We start from the raw sequence: 26,132 nt of genomic DNA, 5'->3' as shown, positions 1-26,132 counted from the left end.
TCACCCACCCATTATTGTTTTGTCCAGCCACTATTTGGAAGCACCTGGCATCATCTTAGGCTCTCACAGGGGAATTATAACACATTTTTAAACTGCATAATACGGTAAGTATTGGGCACGATGCTAGCATAAAAAGATGCCAAACTAATCCATACAGGGTGTTTGTGGTGGCAGGTACTTTATCAATAGAAGACTCTTTAGGAGGCCTATCTTTCTATAATCTGGGTAGTGTCTCTTTTATTATCATCATTTATGTTGAAGAAAACAAACTAGGAGTTCCTCTATAAAGATACATCCCCCCCCCATAAATGAGCCATCAGCCTAAAACTTGTCCATGCATTTTATTTCAGGAAAACATGTATCTGGTCACAAGACATCTGCATGACAATCTGGGGGCCACGCTACCGGCAAGGGGCAGAGCTGACTCGAAATTCTTTTCTTCCCAGAAAAGCAAGGTTAACTGAAGCTTCAAAACCCAGATGGCCATGAGATTTACAGCTATGTAGAGGGGAGCAGAATCCTTTAGAGGGCTGAGTTATGAGGCCTTCTAGGTATTGATTAGATGAGAGCAGCAGCCCGTATTCAGCAGAGAGTTAGGGAATGAGAAGCAGAGGGGAGATGGTGGTGGTTATGGTCTTTATGTAGTTTTCAAAGTCACTTCCGAAAAAGAGGATGAGGTAATAGTTGAGTATACCAGCCAGGGACATGAGGAGCAGGAACAGGATGATGCGCTTCCCAAATATGTAGCCAGGGGTGCTGAAAAGAAGAGAGGAGAAAAAAGTATAGACACAGCCCAAGTGACACCCATTTCCCAAAAGCATGTCATCGCTTTCAGCCTCGTGGGGTCTGAATTATAGCTCCTTTGGCTCCCCAGTGCTCCCATTTACCCATTTCCTTTATACAAAGGGTGGAAGTGTCCTGGATGTTATTAGTCGTTGAACACATTTCAAAGCCAAGGTGAAGGAGCCCAGACCTCAAAACCCATCATCATTAGAGCTCAGTGGCGCCGGCTTCTCTGCACTCTCCCATGTCCTTAATGCCAGCCCCTTGACAGCGGGAGGGTGGCGGGTCCTGCTGGTTGGCAGGCAATCTCACCAAGGGTTAGGAACACCATCAACTCATTAAAACCCTCTCTACATGGGCCCCTCTCCAGGAGGGTCTATAAGACCCATGCTGGGGCTAGTGGCCGTGTGTATGATGCAGGACTGTGTTAGGAGTCATGTTTTAAATGAGCCTGCAAAGCCGGTGGCATCTCAAAGGTGCTTCGGCATCTGAGAGTTCCATCTCTTCCCCTGAAGAATGATTCATGTTTGCATTAATGAGAGCTGAGCACCCCCCTACCCCGTGGGAAACAGGACCTTACTATTTTGAGTGGAGGAAGAGGGACTTTTTAATACATTCAAATCTTTCTCTCAAAGGCTCAAAATCCTAAGCTGCTTAGGCAGATCATCAGCTGGGTCAAGAGGCATTTCCCCAGTGAGAGGTAACCACCTAATTGCAGGCAGAGGCTGCCCTTGAGGCCTCTCTCCTGACGGCCGTGTCTGGGCCCATCTGCATGGAGCTAGCATCTCTGGAAAGTCCTGTCAAGTGGACTTGTTAGCAAACACCCTGGCAAGGGGCATCCTCTGGTAATCAGGAACACTCACAGAGACCAGCCCACTTGCCTAATGGGTGAGTTAATGCCTCTACAACCTGTTTCTTGCCGGACTCAGGGAAAGAAAGCAGAATTTGGCCACCCCAAAGGTTCATAGTATAACTCAGAATTTTCCTACAGCAAAAGTTTGGAAGTCACTCGGCAGTTAAGTGTCCACCTCTTTGTTACTCAAAGTGTGGTCCGTGGACCAGCAGCAGCAACTTCTGCCTGTCAGAAATGGAAAATGGCAGGTACCTGTCAGACCCAGGGAATCCAAAGCTGCACTTCCACAAACTCCCTGTACAACTCAAGGACACGTAAGGATTTGAAAAGCACCACTGGCCCGTGCCACCCCTGTTCCTGGCCAGCTTTGTTCTTGTCTCCTTAGGTCCCTGTTCACAGACCTGCTCAGGAAGTGGGGGCATCCAACTCCTTACCAGGGAGCAAAATTGGTCCCAAATGAAAGTATTATGGCCGAATTGTGTCACCATCAAATTGTGTCACCAATAAATGTTAAGACTGAAGTCTTAACCCCCAGTACCTGAGAATCTGACTCTGTTCAGTGGCAGGGTCTTTCTTTACTAATATTTTAATTGAAAAATAATAATTGTGTCTACTTGTGGGGTACGATGTGATGTTTTGCTCTATGTATACCTGGTAGAAAGATCTACTCAAGCTAATTAACATATCCGCCACCTCACCAACTTTCCTTTTGTGTGTGTGTGTGTGTGTGTGTGTTGAGATTGTTAAGAATCTATTAGCAATTTTGAAATGCACAATACATTATTATTAACTGTGATTGCTGTACAATACAACAGATGAGTAAAAACTTCTTCCTCCAGTCTAACTGAAACTTCATACCCTTTGATCAACAACTCACCTTTCCCCAGCCCTCCCAGAGATAGCATCTGTAAAGAGGCAATGAGATAGAATGAGGTCGTACGGGTGAGCCCTAATCTGTGCAGACTGCTGTTCCTACAAGAAGAGGAGAGTAGCACACAGACAGGTACAGAAGGAAAAACATGCACAGTGTGAGAAGATGGCCATCTACAAGCCAGGGAGAGAGGCTTTAGAGAAAGCAAAGCTGCCCGCACCTTGACCTTGCACTTCCAGCCTCTAGGACGGTGAGACAGTACATTTCTATTATTTAAGCCACCCGGTCTGCAGTGTTTTGTTATGGCAGCTCCAGGGAACCAAGACAGGGAGCCACCTGCTAGCGCTGGTAAAGGAAGGAGAAGAAAATAAAAGGAGTCAACACAAGGGATATTTTTAACTAGAGAATAAAGGGTTCTGAGAAATTAAATTGTGACAAGTCAAATACTGTCCTGGCTCTGATCTATCTAGCACAGGAATGAGGCCACCATATGCTCATTCCAGAAGCAAGAAAAAGTGATTTGCTGACTCATTTTGTGCTTGAGCTAAAAACGCAGTGAAAGGTGAAATAGGGGTGTTCTTGACTTTAGGTAAAATTTGTTCAAAGTTCTCAAGACACGAGCTCCTGTGGGAGCCAGGATCAGGGTACTATCACTAGTCCCAGGCAGAGTGTGGAAGGCAACCGCTCAGTCCAGGGCTCCATCACCTTCAGAGCTCAGTGAAGAGGGGCCCAGTCCTGGGAGATGGGCACGGCGTGCAGAGGTGGGAGCTTAGGCAGACCACCCAAGGAAGCCTGAAATGACACAGAGGGCAGAAGTGGCTGCTGGGTGTCTAGGCAGTGGCCACGCAGCCCTTGAAGAACCCAGATCTCTCTTTCATTGTTTCTAAAAGTTGATACCTGATTCTCTCTAAATGTATGGAGAAAGTAAGAATTAAATTATTAAGCATCTGTTGGAGTCAGGTGTTTTATATCCTTGTCATTTAATTCTCACGACCACTCTGAAAATGTGTTGTTAACCTATTTTCCTACTGGTGAAACCAAGAGCAGAGAAGTTGAGTGATTTGCCTCAGATCACACAGCCAGGAAAAGGTAGAGTAGGGACTGAAACCTGCCTGTCCGAGGCTGCAGTCCTGCTTTTTGTACCATAGTGACTTCCTGGAGACTCCTTCAGACTTTGGAGGCTGGGATTTGGTTTTAGTTTCGAAACAAATCGGCCCACCTCGAGCGGCATGAAGCTTGCATGGAAATATAAAAGAGGTATTATGCTAAACAATTTCCATCTGGACTGTGCTGGCAATCTCTAGCATAAGGTGGGAGATACATGGCAGGGTGTCCTACCCACCCACTGGACCAAGAATGAGACCAGAACTCTACAGTGGACAGGGCCAAAGCAACTTCTGGGAAGGAGCAAGAGAAGACCTGGAGCCCAAGAGAGAAGATTCTCATGAGCTGGATCCTCCCAGATTGGTGAGGCCAAGAGCAAAGGAGTTCCCAAGAGCACCAGGACACAATATGTCTGTAGAGTCGAACACAGCCCACAGGACAGATGGGGACTTGGGTGGAGGTGGGTCCTAAACTGAAGAGGATATTAGCAACTAATTTCTTGAGAGTAGAATTGAAAATCCTCTTGGACTTAACCATAGAGACCCTTGGTCACGCATCTACCTCAGGCTATATTTTGGTCTAGAGTAGGACTACGCCTTTCTTCTAGTATCTATCACTTCTATTGATGACTGCTGCTCAGAACTGAGTTAAGGATTCTGGAACCAGGTTTGGTCTCAGCAAGAAAGAGCCCTAACGGTGGGAAAGTAAATTAGTATAGCCATTAGGGAAAACATAATGGAAGCTCTTCAGAAAATTAGAAATAGAACTACCAGATGACCCAGGAATCCCACTATTGGGTATGAATCCAAAGAACTGACACTGTTATGACACAGACACCTCTGTACTCATATGTTTATTGCAGCACTATTCACAACTACCAAGATATGGAATCGGCCTAAGGGTCCATCAATAGATGAATGGATAAAGGGAAGGGGGTATGTGTGCACACAGAGTATTATTCAGCCACAAAAAAGAATTTGCAGCAACATAAATGGAACTGGAGAGCACTATGCTTAGTAAAATACAGGCACAGAAAGATGACTATCAAATGTTCGCACTTTCATGTGGAAGTTAAAACAACCTCGAAGAAGTAGAGAATAGAATAGCAGTTACCAGATCCTGGGAAGAATTTGGGAGAGATGAGGTGGAGAGAGGATATTTACTAGGTACAGAAGAACCATTGGAAAGGAGGAATAGTCCTAATATTCTACCACACAGGGGGAAAGCTATGGCTGACAAGAATTAATTAAACCTCTCAAAGTAGCTAGTAAGAAAGGATTTTGAATGTTTCCACAACAAAGAAATGATGAATATTTGAGGTGATGGATATGCCAACTTTGTGTACATGCATTAAAAATCACACTGTATTCTATAAATATGTACAATGAATATGCATCCATTAAAAATAAAAATATTTTTAAAAGAAGGGAAATAAAAGAAGGAAGGGAGGGAGTAAGGGAGGAGAGATGAAATAGCTCATGCCTGTAAGTCCTGAGACTTGGGAGGCTGAGGCAGGAGGACTGCAAGTTCAAAGCCAACCTCAGCAACTTAGCAAGGCTGTAAGCAACTTAGTCTCAATATTAAAAAAAAAAAAATTAAGGACTGTGGATGTATGTATCTCAGTGGTAAAGTGCCCCTGGGGGTTCAATCCCCAGTACAAAGAAAGAAAGAGAGAGAGAGAGAGAAAGAAAGAAAGAGAGAGACACTATCACACATCAGTGGTGCCCACCATGGCTAAGGGGAGGTGAAGAGGGCTTAGAACATGCACCCCCTGAGAGGGCATTAAAATGGGATTATTTTACCACCATCTGATGAGAGACACCCCAGGGGACATTTGTATTTCCGTGAAGTCCAGAGAAACCGAATATTTTTAAGATTGACTGTGATTCCATATCCTACCATTTATCTTCACCAACATCTATACATGGCCAAAGAGTGATCAGTGAACACCACCTTTAATATTAAAAGGGCCTGTGGGTAGCTGAACAGATGTCATGCCTCACAGATTGCCCCGGAATTAAAGCAGCCATCGTATTTCAATCAAGTGGTGTCAGAAGATCAGTAACTGAAGGGGTAGGGGGACCGGGCTGCATAGGGAACCAGCCCAGGAGAGGGGAGCCTTTCACATCCTTGCTGGACAGCCTGCCCCCCTCCACTGGTAACAGCAGGTAACCATCTGGGGAAAGGCCTGATAGATGCTTTCTGGGGTGAAAGAGAATGAAAGGTATCATTTAAGACAGTGTTGAAGAAAAAGAGGGTAGTGGACCTGGGGTTGAGAGGAGGAATGAGAACACCTCCCCACAGCGGGGAGAGTGGGGGAGAAGGGCCACAGAATGGTGGACACGTCCTCCTGGCTACAGCCCAGCTCACCATCAACCCCCTCAAGGCACGGAGCTTCCCAGGTGACCAGCCTCCCCCTATGTAGCACTTTCAGCTGCCAAAGTCCCCGGATGTCACTCTACTGTCACCACTGAAGGATGCCTGTCTAAAGGGACAGCCCGCAACCCAACCACTAGAGAAAGGGTGCTATTGTAACAGGAGGGAAGTAAAGTAGACGAGGAGGACAGGGAGGACTGGGAGCGTCACAGTGGGTGGCAGGCTCTGGGAGACCTCCAGACCTCCAGGAACTCCTGCCTCTAAGAACTGGTGTCAAACTGTGACCCAAAATGCCTTGTCGTCACTATCAGAGCTTATTGTATCCAGGTTTCCCAATCTGGGTGACCTGGAAGTATAGGGCTGCTTTGGGGCTTCCTTTCTGGAAGCTTCTGTAAACAATGCAATGGTGCCTCTATCCACAATCTCCTTGCTGGGATTCCCTGCATCTTATGTTCTTAGCATCTTTTGTGCTGGTCTCCAAAAGATCTGGGGAACTTACCATAAGGGGAAAACTTTAGATTCATTTTTCTAGACCAGCAATGAACTGTTTCACACAAAGGAGACCTGGAAAGCCAGACAGAAAAATTCATCCCAGTCCCAGACCCGGAAGGGTGGGAAAGCACCCTGGGTCAATGCAACACCAGGCAGAGGAATGTTCAATGGGGAAACCAGATGAGTCTGTGCCTTCAGAGCCCTCAAAATGCAGGGAGACCCAGATGTGAGATCTTAGTCACTGCTCAAAAGAATGAATCCCTTCATGGTTCTTCAACAGTCCCAGTGACCTACCTCTGAGTCCTCTCCCCCAGGTAGCCGACAAAGTACTTCTGCCTCACGAACAGGTACATTAGTCCAGCGAAGGAAGCAGGAACTGAGTGGAGATGGGGAGACACCTGCGTCAGTTTCACCGTCACCCAAACATGCACTGTTAGCACAACAGCAATACAGACTTCACCGGCAACACTGGTCACAATGTCCAGTGGAGGCCACAAGTTCCAGTGGTGGAGGCTGGTATGGACTTCAGGCTGGGAGAAACTTGAGAATTTGAACAACAGCAGTATCGCCTCACACCAGCCCCCATGGGGACTGTGTGGATTCCTACAGAATGTTTGCCTATCCACCATTGGATGTGAACCCTTTGGATATAACTGGGATCAACATGCCTACTTCTAGATGTGGAAAATTGGACTCGGGTGGTCAAAGGGGCTTGTATAAGGCTGGCAGCTGGTAAAGAGAGAGGAGAAGGACTTGACCCCCAAGCCCAGACCTGAGGTTGCTTCTCTTGAAAGCACATCTTTCCCACCCCCCAACCCCCAACCGAGGTTCCCAGCAGCACAATGCTTAACCTCTCCTGGAAAATTGCTCCTGATGATCTCTAGGAAAGAAGATTCCCTTTCCATTCTAGCCCCTTGGGAAACAGCCACAAGCAGCACCCCAATAACCCCACAGAGTGCTGAACTTGGGGTGGGGAGCTGGAAACCCAGCTCCACTAGGACTAATTTATCCGGTACATGCGTTGAACATGTTCTACATGTGGACCAAAAGCTGATTATAGCTTTCCCACCTCTGAGGAATTAATGTGAGAGTGAAATGCGGCCATTGATATAAAAATGATTTGGAAATCTAAGCACTATTCAAATGACAAATTAACTGCCATCAATGAGCACTTTTTACATGCCAAGCATCTCCAGGCATTCTGGAAACTTGGATTCCAACCCTCCCAGCCACCTGCTGGTAAGAAGCAGTTCATTGTCACTATACAACAGAAGAGGAAATTTAGGTTCAGACCAAAAGATCTGTGAGGACAGCTGCCTTTTGCTAGATCACTCTGTGCCTAGAATAGTGACTGGCACATATAATAGGCATTCAAAATATATTTTTCAAATGAATGAAAAAAAAAAGTCAGGCAAGTAATCTCAGAGGTGGAATTTCAAACCAGGTCCTCTAATTTCAAGCATCACCACCAGCAGCACCACTGATAATAACATCTACTATAGCTGGATACAGTGATGCACACCTGTAATCCCGGCCACTGGGGAAGCTGAGAAAGAGGATCACAAGTTTAAGGCCAGCCTCAGCAACGTAGCGAGACCCTGTCTCAGAATTCTAAAAAGTGCTGAGGGTGTCACTCAGTGATAAAGTGCCCCTGGGTTCTATCCCCAGTACAAAAAATAATGAATAATAATAGCATTTACTGAATTTTCATTGTTAAAGTGAACCATACAAAAGTGCCATTTGTGGGTCATAAAAAGTCAGGTATTGGAAGGTTTTTTTTTTCTTTTCAGTTTTTTTAGTTGTAGATGGACACAATGCTCCTACCTATTTATTTTTCTGTGCTGAGGATCAAATCCAGTGCATCACACATGCCAGGCAAGCGCTCCACCACTGAGCCACAACCCCAGCCCTGGTCTAGGCATTTATAAGGCTCAATCTGGCATACGCCAAGCACTGTGTCAGGGGCCTTATGCAAATCTTCTCCTTTCCTCATCGCAGGAATGCAACAGGTGGACCATGGTCCTGTTTGACAATGAGGAGTCTGAGGCATAGAGAAGCAGAGTTACAGCCTGGGTCACACACCAGCAATGAACATCCTTGGATTTGCTTCCAATCTGTCACTCCCCAACATCCAATTCTTTCCACCACTCTACCTGCCTTACAAAACATAATTGTTATGTTTTGTAAGACAGATAATACAATTGGAACACAAAAGAACTGTTATTCTCTGGAAGTCAGGAGATTGCCACCATCCATGATTTGCTTTGGACCAAGTTTTCCCACCTGGATGGCTGGGTTCTCATTTACTGACCCATTTCCCTTTTGATGGGAACTCAATTGAACATGAGAATAGAAATCAGGAGTGGAAAGGCTCTGTACCCGTTGCCCTGCTCCAGGGAATGGCAGGGGCCTCCCGTGGGAACCTGAACCACACAAAGGTGACAAATCTGGGATCTAAAATTCTGAGGTTTCAGCAAGCCACTCGTCGTCCCTCTGGGGCTTTGACTCCTGCTCTGGAAAGTGAGGGGTTTGGATTAGAATAATCTCTAGGGTTTTTTTCAGCTAAAAAATTCCACACTGTACTTTATTCATAAGAAACGACAATTATCCACCAGGGATGACTGATGGTTTCTAGTCCTGGAAATGCCAATGTTTGTTTTGACAGGAGATGCATATTTCCAGGCTCTGAAAAGTCTTCAAACTCCCTTTGTGTTTACCTAGCTAGCACTACTGTAGATTCATCTCGATCAAGTATCATTTAGGACATAAAAGGAATCATAACTCCTAGTATAAGCGTAGTTTGACTTGATTTTTCAGGTAATGCCAGACATGTTTCTTACTTCACTCCAGATAGAAAATAAAACATATGTGTTGAGCTTACTGGCGGCCTTCCAGGCCCAGGGGGTACACAGGGTCCCTTAAGTGGCTTCCACTGTCTATCCCGCCCCTCCATCCGGCATGGCGTGTCTCACTCTTGTCAATAATGCATCTGTTCACCTACTTTTCTGTGTCCATCTTGACAATCAGTAATGAGCTTCACCACCATCCCTGTTTTATTTATCCCTATACATTCAGGGGGTATAGTGTAAATTCAGTGTGTACTTATTATACAAATAAAAAAAAGTAAGAAGATACTTGTGAATTTAGAACTGAAAAACCGGAGCTCTGATTCACTCTGTGTGGCTCTTTAGTTGAGAAACCCCAAACAAATGACTTATCTCCTGCGCCAAAGTGTCTGCAAAGGTAATAGGGGAAAAANAAAAAAAAATATATATATATATATATATATATATATATATATATATATATATAGTATATGCTTTATAAGTTGTGGAGAGTGTGATAAGAATTAAATAGTTCCCTAGAGGATTGCTTGTGGCCTTTCTGCATGGGCCCTGCTGAGCCACAAAAGCCAACCTCCTTCACACCCAGCTACCATCAGACGTATGCCAGTCATGGTCAAATCTCTCTGGTGCTAAAATTCCAAAGAGGAACCCCCCCCCCAAAAAAAAAAGACTGGTTTCCAATTTAACTTTAAATCAATTCTGGGAGTTGATCTGTTCTCCCAACTTGCTGAAGTCAAGACTGTGGGCTGCTGATAACCCAAGGTAGGCTGAGGTCCTGGAATCCAGCCCAGGGCTCTGTGGACACATGCCCAGAGGAGGGCCACTGTGCAGGGAGCTTATTAGCAGAAGAGCCAAGTAACAGCAGTCCCAGAATAGATCCCTCCGGCACTCTCATTTATAATGCCCTTGTATCTGAGCTAACACTGTTTAAGGATTCTGAGTCACATTTAGCCTTAAACCACCCTTGTCAGCGCCGCTGCTCTCAAGCAGCCGCCAGGGAGCTAGCATTAGCAATGCATTATCACACGCGCTGCGCAGGCGCGGAGCGAGCCTGGAACAGAACCTCCCAAGGGCTCTCGCCTCTCCAGAGCTTGGAGGGTCGGAGCTGGAGGTCAGGCAAAATCTTTTCAACAAAACGGCCGCCCTTTGAACCTCTGAGAGATGCACATTATAGAAAGAGAACACAACAAAGGGAAGTTACCTTGGCTGCAAAGTAGCCCTGCACTCCAGAGCACCACCAGGAAAGTGGGGTAGGCGTCTACACAGTTCTGGCTGTGGAATAAACAAGGAGGAAAGAAATCAGGAAATGCGTTACTGCGATGTGGTCTGAAAATTACCTGAAACCTCAAGCTAATAATCACCACCATGCAAGGAGCGCAAACGCCTCTCCTTCCACTTACATCTATCCAGCAAGACGTGGCCGCCAGCCACCGCGCCGGCCACGGACCGCGGGGTGAAGCCAACACACGTTCAGAATCCATTAACTCCCTTCCTACAGCGAGCCGATCTGAGATTTGGTGTCTTGATGTATTCGCTTTGGCAGGGTTCCTGTTCCATGTGCTTCTTGGAATTGAAAAGTGAGCAAAGCAGACAGCAGGGTGTGGTCATGAGCAGGTGGGGGTGTCAGGAGAGGAAAACCCACCTGAGCTGACCTCCATGTCAGACTCACAGATCAGCCCCTGTCTGCAGCCCAGGCTGAGCAGGAAAGGAGATTTCCAAGCAGTAAAGAAACCAGGTTCCCATCACAAGAGCCGATGCAAAAAAAGCTAGCTTGCTAATGGCTTGGCTGTGTGCTGGGCACAATCCTCGCTGCCTTGGGGTCGGGGACATCACTGTACACCAGGCACAGAGCTGATGTTTTATGGCCTTCGCCTCCTTTAAACTCACCATACGCCTGTGAGTACACAGGACATCTGCATGAGTTTCCTCTGGCTTCTGTAACAAGTGGCCACAAACTTGGTGGCTGAAACAAGGCAAAGTCATTTTTTCTCAGGTCTGGAGGTCACAAGTCTGAAATGGATCTCCCTGGAATAAAGGCAAGGGTTCAGCAGGGCTGTGTTCTCTCTGGAGCTCGAGCCGTTTCCTTGCCTTTCAAGATACCTGGCATTCCCCCTCTCAGCGCTCCTTCCAACCTCAAAGCCAGTGACGGCTGCTGAAGTCTTTCTGATGTTTTCTGGGGAGGTATACAGAGCCAGACAGGGTTTTGTGGGTTTTTTTTTTTTTTAATCATATGGTTGTTCTTTTCAGTGCTAGGGATCAACCCCAGGTCTTGGAGCAAGCCAAACAAAGCATTCTATCCCTGAGCTACAACCCCCAGTCCAAGCCTTTCTGATACAAATCACTTCTTCCTTCCCCATTTTAAAGGACCCTAGTGATGACATTGAGTCCTACTTAGATATTCAAAACAATCTCTTTATTTCAAGTTCAACTTGTTAGAATGAAACTACATATTTACAAGTTCCTTGGATTAGATCATGGACATTTTTCGGCCTGCCACTACTATCCTCATGTTTCAGATGAGAAACTGAGGCTCTTAGACCAGGGTCTCGCAGCCTGGGGGCAGGGGGCAAAGCCAGGATTCACACCTAGTCATTCTGTCTCCAAAGCCAGGCCTGTTAATAATTGGACTATACTAAATTAAATAGGAGGTGTCCTTATGAGGAGTCTGCAGTCTAGATCAGGACAAGAGATAAGCAGTAATTGGAAGGGCACTCGACTAGGACAGTCCCCATCCTAACTTAAACCAGCTATTCACCCCTGGCAAAGCAATCTGTCTAGACTTAGTCTCCTTATCTGTAAAACTAAGAGACAAAAAAACTAAGAGACTCCACTGACATTCTGGAGTCAAAGTCCTGAACCAGCAGTATTGACATACCCCAAAAGCTTGTTGGAAATACAAATTTTTGTGCCCACCTCAAACCCACAGAATTTAAAACTCAGAGGAAGAGACTCCGCCACCTGTTTTAACAAGCCTTCTAGGTGATTCTGATGCATGCTGAAGTTTGGGAACCATGGGTGAGTGGAAGGCAAAATATATAGGCACAAGCAAAAGTGTAGTTTCTAAACCGCTGTTCTAACTGCTAGGGTCCCGCACCTCAGTGTACATGAGAACTCTGGTGCTAAGGTTAGAATATGGGGAGTGTCCTCCAAAGGCCCATATGTGTGTCAGCTTTTCATCACTGTGACCAAGATACCGAATAAGTATGACTGATAAGAGGAAAAGTTTATTTTGGGCTCATGGTTTTCAGAGGTCTCAGTCTATGGTCAGCTGACTCTGGGCCCAAGGTGAGGCAGGACATCATGGTGGAAAGACATGGCCGAGAAGCACTGCTATGCTCATGAGAACCAGGAAGCAGAGAGAGCAAGCGAGGTGCCAGGGCAAAATGAAAACCCCAAATGCATGCCCTTGGCAACCTACTTCCTCCAGCCACACCCTACCAGCTTATCGTTAGCACCTGGTACAGTGGTCCGTTCAATCCACTGGTGGGGTTACAGCTCTTACAATCTAACCATTTCCCCTCTTGCATTAACACACTCCATATCCCAACCATAACAGCATGTTAAAGGCTTGGTCCCCAGAGTGGCACTATTAGAAAGTACTATGGACCTATAGGAGATGGGGCCTAGTGGTAGGTCCTTAGGTCATTGAGGTGTGCTCTGGAAAGGGACTATGGGATGCCACTGTCTTCTTTATACCTCCTGGCTTGAGATATGGACACTCACTGACGTGTTCCTGTCAAGATATGTTGCCCTCACCAGAGGCCCAAGCCAAAGAGCCACCAGATCTTGAACTCAAACCTTAGAACCGTGAGCCAAAATAAACCTTTCTTAACTTCATAAGTATCCTGTGTCTAGTATTTCACTACAGTGATACAAAGATGACTAATACATCTGAAATGGGCATTCTCTGATCCAACACTGCAGCGACCCCACAGAGATCATGTTGTCTTTGCCTGATCACAGGAAATTTCAGGCCCCTCCGATGGTCAAAACAGCCTTCTCTAGGCTGGGGTTGTGGCTCAGTGGTAGACTGCTCACCTAGCAGGCATGGGGCACTGGGTTCGATCATCAGCACCACATAAAAATAAAAATAAAGATATTGTGTCCACCTAAAATTAAAAAATAAATATTAAAAAAAAGAGTCTTTTCTAGACAAGTCAGTAAATGTGATAGGGGAGAAATCCATGTATCCTGTCCTGGGAGACATACACAATCAAAGCTAGGCACAGGGCAAGAAGAGGAGGCCCCTGCTGGCTTTGCTAGCTGCTCTGGACCCTAGAACTTTCATGAATCTAGTGAACCAGTTACTCCAGAGAGCAGGAGGCCCTTGCAAATCGTCATTGGGGGATGACATACTCAGCAAATAAATAGGCCCAACATTATAAATGCAGCAGCCACTGAGTACCAACCTCACTTCTATTCTTACACATTTTTAGAGGCACAAAAATTACAGCCTCAGGACTGAGAAAATGTGATTCATTTCCAAGCTCAAGAAAACGAGAAGGAAAAAAATTTCTTTTTCAGTTGGTTGAAAAATGCTATGTCTGACGGGAAATAATTTCTGATGGTCTTATAGTTTAAAAATATACTAATACCAAAAATTTCCCCTGCTTATTTCTCATTCCCATGTCTCTTGGGGGTTTTGTTTTGGTTTTAAGTAGTTTTGTCTGGTAATGACAAAATAAAAAAAAAAAATCTTTAATTGTCCAGGAATCTTCTGATTAGAGAGAACTGGTCAGTGATTCAACATTGGATCAATCCTTCAATCGTTCCTTCCTATTATTTTATATTACCTTGGTTCCTAATAAAAACATAGTCGGTCTGGAATTGAATGAAGCTCTCTGAACTGTCAGAGAATGGTCTCTTTCTTGGGATTTCCAGGATATTCTCAGATCTTGCCTCTTGCTCTAGTGCAAACCAGTCCCTCTCCCCATCCAGAATTTCCAGTCCACCTTCCATTCTAAGCTCCAAGCACACATACCCCTTTGTGAGAGGGGGCTGCTGCCAGGCTGAACTCAACGACCGTTGGTCACCTTGCCGTGGAGTCTCATGGCTACTTGCAAGGTTCACAGGACCTGGATCCAATTTCAGAGCTGCCGCTTACTGGATGTGTGGATGCGGGTGCATTTCCTAGTCTCATGAAGCCTCGATTTGTTCATATAAGGGGTGAAGGAAGACATTAGTCATTATCCCCCCAAACAGTTGAGAATAAAATGAGATAAAGCTCTGCACGCTCACAGGAAATGTTCAGTAAGTGGTGACTATTACCGCTCCAGCGTCTTCCTTCTTCACCCAGTGGGAATGTCTTTTCCTACTGACACATGATTATTATTCTGGATTTCTTTTGAGGAGTTTTGTGCCATTTCGTTCTGCAAAACAGAACTGACAAACCCATTTTGATATCCATTTTTAGATATCTAAATAGGAGCTTCTGGGCAGCTCTGGCAATAATTCACTGAGCTACGTTCAATTTGGCACCCTGCACTCTCGCTGCTTCTACAGAAAAAAGGACTTGTGCTATTTTCCCTTTATTTTTCTCCACCTCTGGGAATATAATAGAGAAAAACTTTAATGTTTCACTAGTTGGCTTGGGTTGATTTAAAATAAGGAAAGATGCACTGTGGCATAAGCCTGTAATCCCAGGGGCTCAGGAGGCTGAGGCAGGAGGACTGTGAGTTCAAAACTAGCCTCTTCAAAAGCGAGGCACAAAGCAACTCAGTGAGATCCTGTCTCTAAATAAAATACAAAATAAGGCTGGGGATGTGACTCAGTGGTCAAGTGCCCCTGGCTTCAATCTCCGGTACCAAATAAAACAATAAAATCATGAAAAGGAGTTAATAATAATACCAATACTAATCAATGGGATTATTATAAATGTATGACCTTCAAATAATTGTTCTAATTTCCACTACTTGAAAGTGAGTTTACAGTGGATGCCAAGTGATGGACAGAATAAGTGATATTAGGGTGGCACTTCCCAAAATGATCTGCAAAAAATATCTGGAAGAGGAGGTAGCATTTATGGAGAACCAAGAATTAAAGTACTGCTTGGTATATTATGGGCTCTCAAAAGTCTGGTGTTCTGATTTAGATGTGAGGTGTCCCTCCGAAAGCTCACATGTGGGACAATGCAAGAAGGTTCAGAGGAGAAATGATTGGGTTGTGAGAGTCTTAATCCAATCAGTGAAGTAATCCCCTGACAGGGATTAACTGAGTGGTAACTGAAGTGGTGGGGTATGGCTGGAGGAGGTGGGAATTGGGCGTGGCTTTGGAGTATATATTTATATCTGGCAAGTGGAGACTCCCTCTTTCTGCTTCCAGATAATCATGTGAGCCGGTTCCCTCTGCCATACTCTTTCACCATAATGTTCTGCCTCACCTGGGGCCCTGAGGAATGAAGCCAGCCTCCTGTGGACTAAGATCACTGACACCATGAGCCCTCAAATAAACCTTTCCTCCTCTACAATTGTGCTGGTTGGGTCTTTCAGTCACAGTGGTGGAAAAGTTGATTAAAACATCTGCCCATGAAGAACTTTTCCCTGCAACACATGTTAATGACTTATGAACTTGGAATCCATAGAACACATTTCAGGAAATTACACATCTCCAAAGACCCATCCCCTGTACTCACCTCAACTCACCTCAGTCACAGGGAGAAACTCTAGATTTTGTTTAGCTAACTAGGATTTGTCTCCAAAAACCAAACCTTGACCAAGGCTGTACTAGCTGTGCTCATCCTCTGGGAACAGCGCATAGAACTACATTTGGACTGTGTGAACAGAGAGTCAAGGTTCACCTCCTTTTAGTTCTGAAACCCTGACTCAGCACTGCCCTAGTGGGAGATGGGTGGTGGGACAGGTCATTAATCAAGGCCAAGTCTGTGCTGATACACTACGCTGCCTGGGATGTCTGTTAATGCACCAACCCAGAATATTGAGCAATCCGTATCTGTCAACAGTCATATTTTATGCTGAAAAACATAATCCACCAGTATCATTTATCCTTTATGCTATTTCCCCCTCATAGCCAGGATCTTTAAACATTTATGATTCTGGACCCCAACAACCAAAAGTTGTGATCATACAACCTTATGATAGGTACATTTATGTATAAATTATGTATGGCACAGGTGCCACTGTCAATCTGTGTATTCAAAATGGGTAAAGTTTCATTTCTTATGTTTTAGATAGCAAGATTAAATGAAATCTTCCTGCACCCCCATGAATCATCTTGTACCCCATTTTGGTGCTTTCAGAGACACCCCCCACACACACACCAAATGCAATTGCTAGGAATGACTTTCTATTAGGACCACATATAATCAATCTCCTTCCCAGGAGTCTCAGTGCAGGCCAGCAGCAGGGGTACCTCTAGTTAGTGCTTGAACCTGCTGCATGGATCTCTGGCCCCTTCTTGCGATCCACACAGGCACACATGTACTGCTGTCGGGCCAGGGAGGAAGTGGTCTTTGTAGAAGAACCACAGCTATGTCTGAGCAACCTTTATCTTACAGAAAGTTCTCTTCCCCACCCCCTGACTTCCTACCTCTCCCTCTCCACATGATCTCTCCTCTCCCCTCGTTCGTTCTTCTTCCCCTCTCATGGAGGCTAACTGGTAAAAACACAGGGGTTTTGAGAACTGGGCTGCAGCACCCACATGGTGAGGATCCCAAGCAGCAGCAATTACCCGCCACCGTCCTCTTTCACCTTCTTCCCCCTGGAACCTAAGTGATTGCAGAACTTCCAAGCCACGTTCTCCAGCAACACAGCACAACCCAGCCAAACTGCACTTCTGCAATTTGGAGACTGACAACCAACAAGTCCAGGTGTAAGCTACACTGGTGTCTTCAAAACAGAGCTATTTCACTCCTGAGGTGGGGTAGGGTGAGGCCCCATCCTCTCCATTTCTTGTGCATGGCCAGCAAAATGGAAACTTAACTTCTAAGAAGGTACGGTGAGATTCCACCATAACTTCTCCCAAATGGAGGAGCTAAATACTCCAGTGAACCCCGTGTACCTGGCAGGAATGTAGTCTTCTGGATGCAAAGAACCTGCTCTTTCCACACTGGTGGAAAGAATTCTTGGAATCCGAGGTGTTTGGAGCCCATCCCTGATCAGAGGCCTTCTTTGTGCCTCTTGTGCATGATGTTCTGAGCGCTGACTCGCCACACCGCCCCCACAGCAAGTGGGCCCAAAGACTGATGGCAGCTATGTATTCTCCCCGCCCTCCCTCAAATGGGTCTACCATGTCTTTTAAATGACATCCTTAATCTTCTTAAATTGATTCTGAGAATTAATGCACCCAAGGTCCAGATGCTAAAGTAGAAATCTCCTTGTGGGTACTTCAGCAAAGGATTTCCTTGAGATCACTGACGGAGTGACCCTGGTCATGCTTGCTACGGAAGTGGGACGGAGAGGGAGAGGTCCTGGGGTACACTGCAGAGGCAGTGTAAGTACTCCAGAGTGACCCCAAAAGGCCAAGGGCCCAGAGAGGGTGAAAGTCAAAAATCAGCCCATGACCACCCTGCCAATATATCTAGGAGAGGTCCAGACAAGATATACAACAATCCAGAAGTTAAGGGAAAAGTGAAGCCAATGATTAGAAACTTGCTAAGAGGAAGACTCCCCTCGTCCTTCCCCCATGACCATGCCTCACGGGAAGAATAAACAAATCTAGATGACGTAGAGGACTCAAGAGAAGTCCTGAGGATGGTGATGCAGTACCCTCCAAACCCCTTGGAGTCACTTTAACCCACAGAAAGCTGACCCTTAGCGGGACCCTCCCTCCAGCCCACAGAGCCAGCAGGGAGCCCAGGGCCTCCTGCCCCTTCCCCGTGAATCTGTGTCCCTGAGTTTGCCTGGGCTACTCTTGTCATTCTAGACATACTGTATTCCGTGCCGTGACTCCCCTTTGGAAGGAGCTCTGGGGACATGGAAGTCACCTCTGGGCTGGAACTGAAGGCCAGCTCTCTAGTTAGCTCCCGAGCATGCAGCCTTCCCTTCTGACAGGCCTCAGAAGCCTGGAGAGGCAGGCCAGGACACCCCCGCTGATCCTCTATTTAAATACACTCCCCATGAAGGGAGCGCCATCTTTGAATAACTAACTGTCCTTTGGGATTTGCATCCCAAATAGAGCACACCCCTCTTCCTTTAGCTGTTCTCCTGTTTTCAAACAGCTGTTTTATTCATAAGTAAAGACAGAGGGGGGGGGGGTCACACAACAGCGTATGCCCCATTCTTTCTGTCCTTGTGCTGGTGGCTCAAAGGGACCCAGAGTTATGAAACTTACTGGCGTCACCTCCAGACTGTCACCCGGGACAGCCAGGGCGGTAAGTGGAGGTTGCTGCCCCTGTGCATGGCCTGTTGCTCCGGAGCTGGCTGATGAGTCAGGGCTGGTTTTCACCATGGCACCTCCAACCAACCCACAGGAAATTGGTCAACTCCCCTGACTGAGGGACTGCCACAGATGCTTCTGGAGCTGCCGAGATCACACCTCCCCCAGCTCCTCCTGTCCCCACTTCCTTTCTTCTGACACTAGCCCAGGTTGGCCCAGGCAGATATGTGGTCTTGAGGGTGGTCTTCACTCCCTTAAGGAAGCCCCCAGGCCCACATCCTCACTGTTAGTCAGCATCATCAGGGTTTAGACTCACTTGGCAGTGTAGACCCGCTCAAAGGCGAGTGTTCCCGTCCTCTGGAAGCTCCGCCCATTCTGCATCTTGCTTTCATGCTCCACCTTGTGGGCAAAGAATCCTGCCAGAGGTAAAGGTTTGGATTGGTCATGTTCAGGAATATGTTATTTCACTGTTTTACTAGAACATCAAAGTGTCTTTGACTCGATCTCCAAATAGCCCTAAATGTCCTTCATCAAATGTCATTGCAAAAAGTATGTTCAGCAGATGATCTCTCCCGATGGCTGCATTTGGTTTGAAGGATGTGATAGCAAGCAAGACACAGACCTACTGTCAGGCTGTAACGTTCTAAAGAAATAGACAAAGGAGAAATAAAACTAAAGAGTGATTCATGTCAAAATGAGATTGAGTGAGTACACAGCCTTATAAAACATCAAAGGAGGCAGCTTTGGGTCACGAAGGATTCCTAAAAGCAATAACACCTAAGATGAAATCTGAAGAACAAGTAGGAATTAACCAAGCAGATGGAGGGAGCGGGGAATGAGGGAGACGATCACTCTACTCCAGCAGAATAGACATGCAAAGGTCCAGAGGCAAGCACTGTCTGTGGTTCCATATGTTCAGCTTAAGATGGGGGAAGGAAGAGGGCTGGGGAGCAGGACACAGTAGAACAAGGTCAAAGGGGTAGACAGTGAATTGTTCTTCCACTGACATAAATCTATTATCATTTGTCATGAGCCAGACATTTGCATCCAAGAACAAAGCAAACAAACAGCCTCGGTGTAGAGAGCTTATGCTCTGGCAAGGACACTGGAGGAGGAGACAGGTTCATACACACTAAACAAGATGCACAAACTAAAACTATACAGTGCACTGAGCTACGGACAAAAGAAGAAGAAGAGCCTGCTAAAGGGCCATCGAGGGGCCCAATAGGATGCAGAGAGTGAGGCTCAATGAGAAAGAGAGACTGAGCCAGGGCTTGACAAGGCGATCATCAACAAGTGTCCTGTGGGTTTAGCAGAGCGGCCTTGGCCTTGCAGAGCTGTAGGAAAAGACTTGGAACCTAGCTCCCTTTGACAGCAACAGGAGTTATGGAGTGCAGGAATGGTGTGATCAGAAAGCCACTCTCTCTTTAAGTGTGGAAGGTTCTTTTTGAGGGGTCAGACCCAGGATGGAGGTTGGACAAGATAGGATCTGACCAGGGTGACGGCTGTGGACATGTAGGAAATGCTGAGGGACAGACTCCTGCAGGCACGACTGGATTGGATGGTGGGGGATGGAGGTCTCTCCCCCTCCTGTTCTACATCTGAACTATCTCAAGGGTGAAAAAGAGGAAGATGTGGCTGGGTCCTTTTCACCACCTTCATGTCAGCCTCCTCAGAAAGATATGACAGGAGCATCTTATCAGCCATGTGGGTAAACAAAGGCCTATGGTAGGTTTCTTTTTGGCAAAAAAAAAAAAAAAACACATCCTTTCTGTAGGAGTGTGCCCAATTTGAGCTACCTGTAGGCTGGCGTGCACCCTGGGGGATCCGCCACACTCCAGGCATCCTGGGAGGCACCTGACATTATTCCCTTCCTGAGCCTCTCACCAGCTGGTGAAGTGGGTAGTACCGTCCCCACTCTGTAAACACAGACACCGGTGCTCAGGGAGGTCAGGGAGGTTGGGAATTGGAATCCAGCTGAGCGCATGAGGGAGGACATCTCTCTCCTCTTGCTGTGCCATGAAGCGCCCTGCAGGATTCCATCAGCCTCACAGGGTGCAATAAACCTGTCCATTCTGAATGTCCCCGCTTAGCACACAGTACTACAGAACATTCTGTCACTTTCTTTCCAGAATTCAAGATTTTACCCGAACATGTAAACAGGGCTGGTGTTCAGACACCCAGAGGTTATTTCTCCGCCAGCAGGACAACTTGGCTATACTCCTCTAGGTCCAGCCTCTGTCTTCGTCTCCTTGCTCAGAGAGAAACAATCCCTTCCTTTCTTCCAAGTTTTCTCCCTCCTCCTGTGAACTTGACCCCAGTCCTGCCACCCTTTCAGGGCTTTGTTCTGTCGCTGGTTTCCACACTCCGGGACCCTCAGTGTTTGGTTGTTTTCTCCTTCTCTTCACCCTACAAACACCCGCAGATCTTTCCTAGTCATAACACAAAACACAAGCAAGTCCATCTCCCTCCGATATTCTATTAGGGTCTACCTCTCCCTCCTCTAAGCTGCCCTTGGAAGCACTGGCTGCCTCAGTACCCATTTGCCCCCCAACCCCTTGTAATCTTCCAGTATGTGCCAGAAACCAGGCATACAAAGACCAATGATCCTGGCTAGCTGCTAACATTAAACTAAAACCAGGAGAGAGAGAGAGAGAGAGAGAGAGAGAGAGAGAGAGAGACTGGCACACACAGGGAGGGCTGCAGAGAGCACAACAAGACCCCTGACGCCCCGCCTGTCATCTCGTCTCACAGGACACATCCACAACCACCTGTGGAAGGTCTTAACAACTCCACTTCTCAGATGAGGAAACTGAGGGCCAGAGAAGGGAAATGAGCTTCTGAAAAACACATAAAAAGATCTTGAGATTTTAGCTAACTACCAAATGATTTGGAGTCAGCAGGGTGGTTGATACGAGTTCTCAAGTGAATAGTTTCAATGTAGATGATTTTAATGGGCTGGGTCTCTCAATCTCAGGTGTCTCAGTTTCCTTGCTCAGAAGACTACCGGCATTCTAGAAAGAACACAGGAAGCAAGAGGTAACCCAATGGCCTGGAACTCTGAAAACCAAGCCATTTGAGAAATAAGACATTACAGAAGGGACATGGCAGCTCACACTGTAACACAGAAGCAGAAGTCAGAGTCTAAGGGTTTCTAGACAGAAGGACAGAAGACACAGGGAGCAGGTTTCAGCTCAGCATAAGAAAGAACTTCCTGAGCATCTTGCGGCAACATACTAGTGCCAGTGTCTGCTCACTAGATGTTTTAAGTTTGAATCCCAGTTTGACCCCTGTGGCTCTGGGACCTGCAACCAAAATGAGCTAACTTCTCCATGCCTCCCTTTGCTTATCTGTGAAATAGGAATGAATTATAGTAAATATTTTATAAGGTGAAAGGATAGAATGAGATAATACTATGCACAGCAAAAAGCACTGGACTTGACACAAAGGAAGCTCTCCGTAGGCCTAATAATAGGAAGGGCAAGCTCAGTGGGCTGAGTTTTCCATGGCTGGAATGTTCAGGGAGGAGCAGATTCAGGTGATGTGAAGACTCTTACATTGAGGAAACTCAAATCTCTGCCTTTTCTAGATCCCATCAGACCCCAGGGTGGATGGCCAAGCCTTCCAATATGGCACCCGTGAGGTCCCTTGTGAGTATGTGCTGGGGTGGGACTATCAGGGAACCATGGCAGCTCAACTCTCCTCCCTACAATGCTCACAGACTTCATCCTGCAGGTCCAGCGTATCACCCTTCTTGGCTTCAGAGCAAGACTAAACCTGAAGGAGGCTGCCTCTTCTGGAGGAGAGAGAAGGAGGCTGACTCTTCCCACCTTCTCCTGCAGCCAGAAGGGCTATGGAAACAGCTTTGCTCCTGCTGAAGGTCATCCTTCCTCTTTGTCCTCTGCCATCGTCATGCGGGGCTCAGTGCCCTCCTGGAGACCTCCTCTCAGCTCACCTCCTTCTCCCAGTCTCATTAGTTTGGACTCCTTTGAAAATGACTTTCTCCAAAAACAGGTGCTCCTCTACTTACAATGAGGTTACTTCAATAAATTCATCATCAGATGAAGATAATTGAAGTAAAAAATGCATTGAATCCTCCAAACCTGCTTGCCATCACAGCTTAGCCTAGCCCATCTTAAACATGCTCAGTGGCTCGGTAGCCTCACACTAAGCTTATTTTATAATACTATTGAGTATTGCATACTCTAAGTGAAAAAACAGAATGGTTGTATGGATATACTTTTGCACCATGATAAAGTTAAAAAAAAAAATTGTAAGAGGAACCACTCTTAAGTTGGGGACTTTCTCTGTTTTCCCCAGGTTTGCCTTGTCTCAAAGTCGTTGGCACCAGGACAGGAGAGAGTGGAAACTCTCTGCCTGTTATTCATAGAAAATGCATCTGTCTATACTTCTATACTCCCTGGGAAACCAGGTTTTGATAATTCTTGTCTAGGTGTATTTTAAACTTGCTTTGTTCTGCCAAATCTGCATTCTGCAGATCAAAACTGGAAGACAGCCACAAGTTCAAAGATCTTGATGACTAAAGAACATTTGAAGGCAGAGCAGGAAGTTGCACCAGGCGGGCTGGGCTCTGCCCACCCTCAGATAATCAGGCTCACAGAGTGTACCGAGAATATGGAGCCAATGCCGTCATGGACACATGCGTATGGTACCTCGTTGTCTTGGGACACAAACAGAATGGGCAGTGCCTGGTAACAACATGGAATACTTTGCAAAACTAATAGGAAGGGTTCAGAATAACATTTGGGGGTGAGGGGAGCACAGGTTTTGCATATTTTTTTTTGAACTCTCAGAGATAGGTTTATGGTTGCAACATTGAGGTTAATTAGAATTGCAAAGAGACCCTTGGACATGCACCTTAACCTTCACATTTACCTGAAAAATTCAGTTAAAAATAAGTAGAGGTGTCATCTTCCAGCTTATTTGAATTTTTCTTTTTAAAATGTTTTTATAGTTACACATAATAGTGGGGTTCATTTTGGCCTAATTATACATGCACGTAATATAATTTGCTCCATTTCAGTCCAGCACTGAATTTTTCTTGTTACCCCTGAACAGACAGAGTCAGCAAAAAGTTCTCACAGATGATTTCTTCTAGGGATTTCAGGTCCCTCCCTAAAAGAAGAGCATGACTTACCCTAAGCCACTGAGAGGTGCCCAAGGGGCCCTTCTGGGGCTTCACCAGAGCAACAGAAACTTCCTTCCCTTGGATGAGAGCTGGTTCCCAGGGGACTGGGGAGGGACAGGGCAGTGATGTGCCGACCATGCCAGACTCTGGTCATGTGTTTGCCCAACATGAACGTCTTCAGTCCCAAAATATAGGTCCGTGCCAGTGCATATTTGTACCTCCCTGATCAGGAAACCTCCACCACTCCCAGGAAATTGTGTTCCCGAGGCCACTGTGTTTTGTTCTTATATATCTTACCCAATCTGGGAACAGCCTTTAGATTGTGGTTGTGAAGACTCTCCCTAGTTGTGCTACAAAAGAAGACTTGATCCCATCTGCCAAAAATAATCAGAAATCTTACCACCCACCTCAAGTCTTCCTGGGGTTTGTGAGGTTACTATGGAAAAGCCCAGGACCCACTGGACAGAGTAGGGCCGAGTTCCCGGACTTCTCGGTTAGTAGGGGTGAAGACACTGTTCTTACAACAGAGAGCCTTGCAGCTTCCCCTGACTCAGCTCTGAACTGAGAGGGAGCAGGTGAGAGTGAACTTGAACTTCCCAGCTGAGTCTATCCCCAACTGCTTAGGAAGGTGAAAGGCTTTGGCATCTCCGGTCTACTGATGCCTGTCAGTCATACTGAAATGGATGTAGGGGGGAAGAACCAGAGGGGAGACCCTACCCAGAGCCGAGCTAGTGCTGCTCACCCACCCATGCAACCTTTGCAGAGCCTGGAGGGGCTGCTGCAGGCTTCCTGCTTGCTGTCTTTTCCTTTCCTTTCCTTAACCGCAGGAGCCAGAGCCATCTTGCTCACTGCCATATCCCAGGTATCCAGTCTCCTGCCTGGTGCACGGCAAAGCCTCTGAAAGTGTGTGCAGGCTGAATATTTATCAATCCATCCTCAATTTATAAGGCCAAGGAAACCCTCTATAAAATAGAAATGGCCTGAGGAAGCAGCAATCTCAAGAAGCCATTTGCTCCCTCTCTGAGCTAAAACTTGATTGTGTGTGATTCAGTATGAAAATTGGGGGGTCCAAAAGGTGCAAAATAAAAAAATACTTGGAGTATGCAAAGTTGAGCCCCTCTGATATGGGAAGCTGAGGGGAAGCCTTGTTCTGTACCCAGAAGGCAAAATCACTAGCATTTGTCCATGTTCAAGATGGGGACAAAGATGAGGAGCAATTCAATACTTCAAGTTCCAAAGTGTGACCGTGCATAAACAGCCAGTAATTGCCGTTAATCCAGAGCAGATGCCCTTAGTAATTACCCTCCAGTTTTCTCTTGTCTTAATAAACTGTAAAACACAAAGCCACTGGAGAACCTTGTAGAAATACTCAGAGGCAGTCCTAGGTGAGAACTCAAAGGAGGCAGCTCTGCGCAGTCCCGCCTCTTTCAGATCTGGTACACCTGCTTGGTTTTTTTTTTTTCACCTGACAGCAAGGCTAATTAAAATGCAAATTCCAAATAAGAAAATGTTTCCTCTTTCTCTCTCCCAGTATGTAAATATGAAAAATACTTCAAAACTCATACATTGCTAGACAAAAAGAAAGTGCTACAAAAAAAATGTTTCTTCAAAAGAAAGAAAAAAATTTCAGAAGTAAAATAATATGGTGATTTCCCCCTTACACTTCCCAAACTCACTTTTTTTTTCTCTTCTTTAATTCTTTTTTGTTTCTCCTTATTTTAGCCTACAGATGACATGTAACTTGAGTTGCACTGCAGGTACATTAATGAAGCCCCGCGTATCTCGTGTCCCTTTCTAGGCTGCTTGCCTTCAACCTCCTCCCTGGCTGAATTAATGAATAGCTAAAAGGCTGATTTCAGATGCTGGAGTGAGGGGTTGTGCATGAGCCCCTCAACTTTGCTGCCTTTGCTCGGAAACCATGATTTATTCTCTCACCAATAAAGTGAGAGAAAGACCAGGAGGAAGAAAATCTCAAATTCACCCAAAAATACACACCCCTGTATACATCCAGAGAAATGAGAGATGAGGAAAAGAGTGTTTGCATTCACTCATACACACACACACACACACACACACACACACACTCACACACACACACACACACACACACAGAGTAAGCCTGACTTGCCCCAACTCTGCTCTTCCCTGAGTGAGGGGCTTCCCTTACCATTCTGGATCACGCTGATCAGGGTGACGATGGCCAGCAGGACAACATTGCCCACGGTTTCTTGATCCATGCTTGCTTGGGGCTGTGAAGAGGGAACTGGTTTGGCTCCAGCGCTGCAGCCTGCTCTGAGCAGGAAGGGGAAGTGTGGGCCTGTGCTG

At 46.2% G+C, this 26,132-nt stretch overlaps 1 protein-coding gene across 1 annotated transcript; it reads right to left on the bottom strand.

Moving 5' to 3' along the window:
• Positions 1–326: 326 nt before the first annotated feature.
• On the bottom strand, positions 327–26,132 carry LOC107140972 (arachidonate 5-lipoxygenase activating protein). Its single transcript, XM_015484188.2, has 5 exons — positions 25,975–26,132; positions 18,975–19,074; positions 10,527–10,597; positions 6,774–6,855; positions 327–756 (listed from the first exon to the last, which is right to left on the bottom strand). The coding sequence occupies exons 1-5, from the start codon at positions 26,042–26,044 to the stop codon at positions 594–596; spliced, it is 486 nt and encodes a 161-aa protein (XP_015339674.1). The 5' UTR covers positions 26,045–26,132; the 3' UTR covers positions 327–593.

This window comes from Marmota marmota, unplaced genomic scaffold, assembly GCF_001458135.2.
Source record: "Marmota marmota marmota unplaced genomic scaffold, marMar, whole genome shotgun sequence".
NCBI classification, from domain to species: Eukaryota; Metazoa; Chordata; class Mammalia; order Rodentia; family Sciuridae; genus Marmota; species Marmota marmota.
This window is presented reverse-complemented; position numbering and strand designations above follow the sequence as displayed.